This window comes from Austrofundulus limnaeus, unplaced genomic scaffold, assembly GCF_001266775.1.
Source record: "Austrofundulus limnaeus strain Quisiro unplaced genomic scaffold, Austrofundulus_limnaeus-1.0 Scaffold868, whole genome shotgun sequence".
Lineage (NCBI taxonomy): Eukaryota > Metazoa > Chordata > Actinopteri > Cyprinodontiformes > Rivulidae > Austrofundulus > Austrofundulus limnaeus.
The window spans coordinates 32,834-34,920 of NW_013953270.1; the positions used below are offsets into that span (position 1 = coordinate 32,834).

Below are 2,087 nucleotides of genomic sequence, written 5' to 3' on the forward strand. Positions count from 1 at the left end.
GGATTGAGTTTGCTTCTAAATGCTTCGTGAAGAGAATACTTCAGTTTAAGCATGTATGTAAGTACATCTGTACAAAAATAAACTATTTCAAGACATGGACGTTGAAAATAAGGGCAACTAGTTTTAGATTAAAGCCATAATACCAGTCAAAATACATGATTTTTTAAAATGTTTATGCTTCTATTTCTACACAATTCAAAGATTGTTTGGGATTAATGCATCGTGGACTTATTAGGGTTTTGTAAGGAGTTGCATTAAAAAAACAATCCTCCCTTTTGTTTATAACTACATTTGGTGATCAGTAGTTTGGAATATTTTGGTATAGCTCATGAATTTTTCTTTAACCCTCTCCACTCTGTTGTCTCTACTTCTGATGACTCTCGTCTGTCGCTGTTTGTTTTCAGAAGAGAGAATAAAGCTGGACTTAAACTTTTGCTTTTGAAGCCATTGTTCTACCCCAGACTGTGTTTACATCCAGGGATTATTTTWCTGACTCAGTATCAGTGGACTGAAGTGGACTCGTCAATGTTCAGATGTAAACATTGCTTAACTGTTGGTAACAAACCTGACTGGCTTCATTTGTTTCATACAATTTGTGCTGTAGACTTCTGGTAATGAATGATGCATATTTAGTGGTTACCTTTACTATAGATCCCATAAACATTGTAAAAATCACATTTTTTTGAAAGCGAATATGACTTTAAGGTCAGTTCAGTTGGTTGGAAGTTTCTGTCGTACGCCTTTTGTTTTTTCTTTCAATAATTGTGCATAGCAGGTAAATTATTAATAACTTTTCCCAATGTTTACGTCTTTTCTTCAAAGATGCCACCAGTTTTTTGTTCAGCTCTTTAAACGCCCCATCTCCTATTTTCTGTGTGATCAACCACTTTTACAGAGTGCAGTCAGACTGAAGGCTAATAAATTAAAGYACAAGCAACRGGTCAGAAAGYRTGCATGTTCTTAGATGTACAAGGGTTTAAATTACTGTAATAATACAAATGTCTGGCTACAAATATGGCACCTGATATGCAGCTGTTAGTGTACCTACATCTGCTGAGATTAAAGGTGTTGTTATACCAGGTTGTGTGACGGTGGTTAAATGTCCATGTGTTCCTGAGCTGATCATTGGTTTCAATAAGAGACAGAAGAAGTTGATGACTAAACTTTACTGTTGCTCAAAAACGATCACATTGTTTCTTTGAATACCTAAATACTGTCCTAAATACAAGAYGGTTTTCCACAATTTAAATGTAAAAATTGCAATATATACACTGTTTGCAAAGACTGTGCCATGGCCATGCTCGGTCACAATTTCAAGTTTGGAAATAAAGAAYGTACATTGGCATAAACTGAAGGCGGCAATTTCTTTTTCAAATGCTCACTTCTGATCACCTTAAAGTAACTTATTTATAACAGTTAACTATTGCTATCCTCACACTACTGTGACAAACATCTGATAAAACAGCTCAGCTGTTATAATAATAATAATTATAATAATCTTCTAAGTAGAAATAGAAAAAAAGAAGACGCCAATACTTTTTTAGCATGAGGACATAAAAGGCAGAGCTGAAGGTGAGTGGGACACGGTCACTCCCCGGTGTACCGCGGGGGTCTCTTCTCAATGAAGGCTGCCATCCCCTCCTGCCGGTCCCGTGTGGGGATGACCTGGGAAGAAGGAAGCCATGAACAGGTTCAACCTATCCAAGGTTCCTTTTGATCCTGCTTTAACCCTAACCATGAGAACTTGTGCTTATTGGTTACAAAGCTGCTTATTAACTTGTTAAATCAACCCAGGAGTCCTGAYCCTGTTCCTGTGAAACAAATGAGACTCCAGTTGTTTCGCACAGGTGATTCTTCAAGTAGTTACGGTATTTTTTTATTTTTTTGGTTGATTGAAAGAGGAGGTGTGATCTCTAATCCTAAAACCTAACCTGCTATGGAATGAGTGAACAGGCTTTATGAAGCTGAACCTCGAGAAGACACTAATCCTGCTCTGCAGTTCTGTCGCCACGACGGATTTCTGTCATTTTCAACGTGTGCCGTTTGTAAAGTTACACAGTCAAAAATTACCACCAATATTTTTGTTT

At 37.1% G+C, this 2,087-nt stretch overlaps 1 protein-coding gene across 1 annotated transcript in view; it reads right to left on the minus strand.

The window, feature by feature from the left end:
• Positions 1-489: 489 nt before the first annotated feature.
• The window catches only part of LOC106533008 (enoyl CoA hydratase domain containing 2), a gene marked incomplete at its 5' end in the record, with an annotated part of 10,248 nt that continues 8,650 nt past the window's right edge, over positions 490-2,087 (minus strand). Inside the window, 1 exon segment of the mRNA XM_014029207.1 lies at positions 490-1,665. Coding sequence (XP_013884661.1) covers positions 1,588-1,665 — 78 coding nt within the window.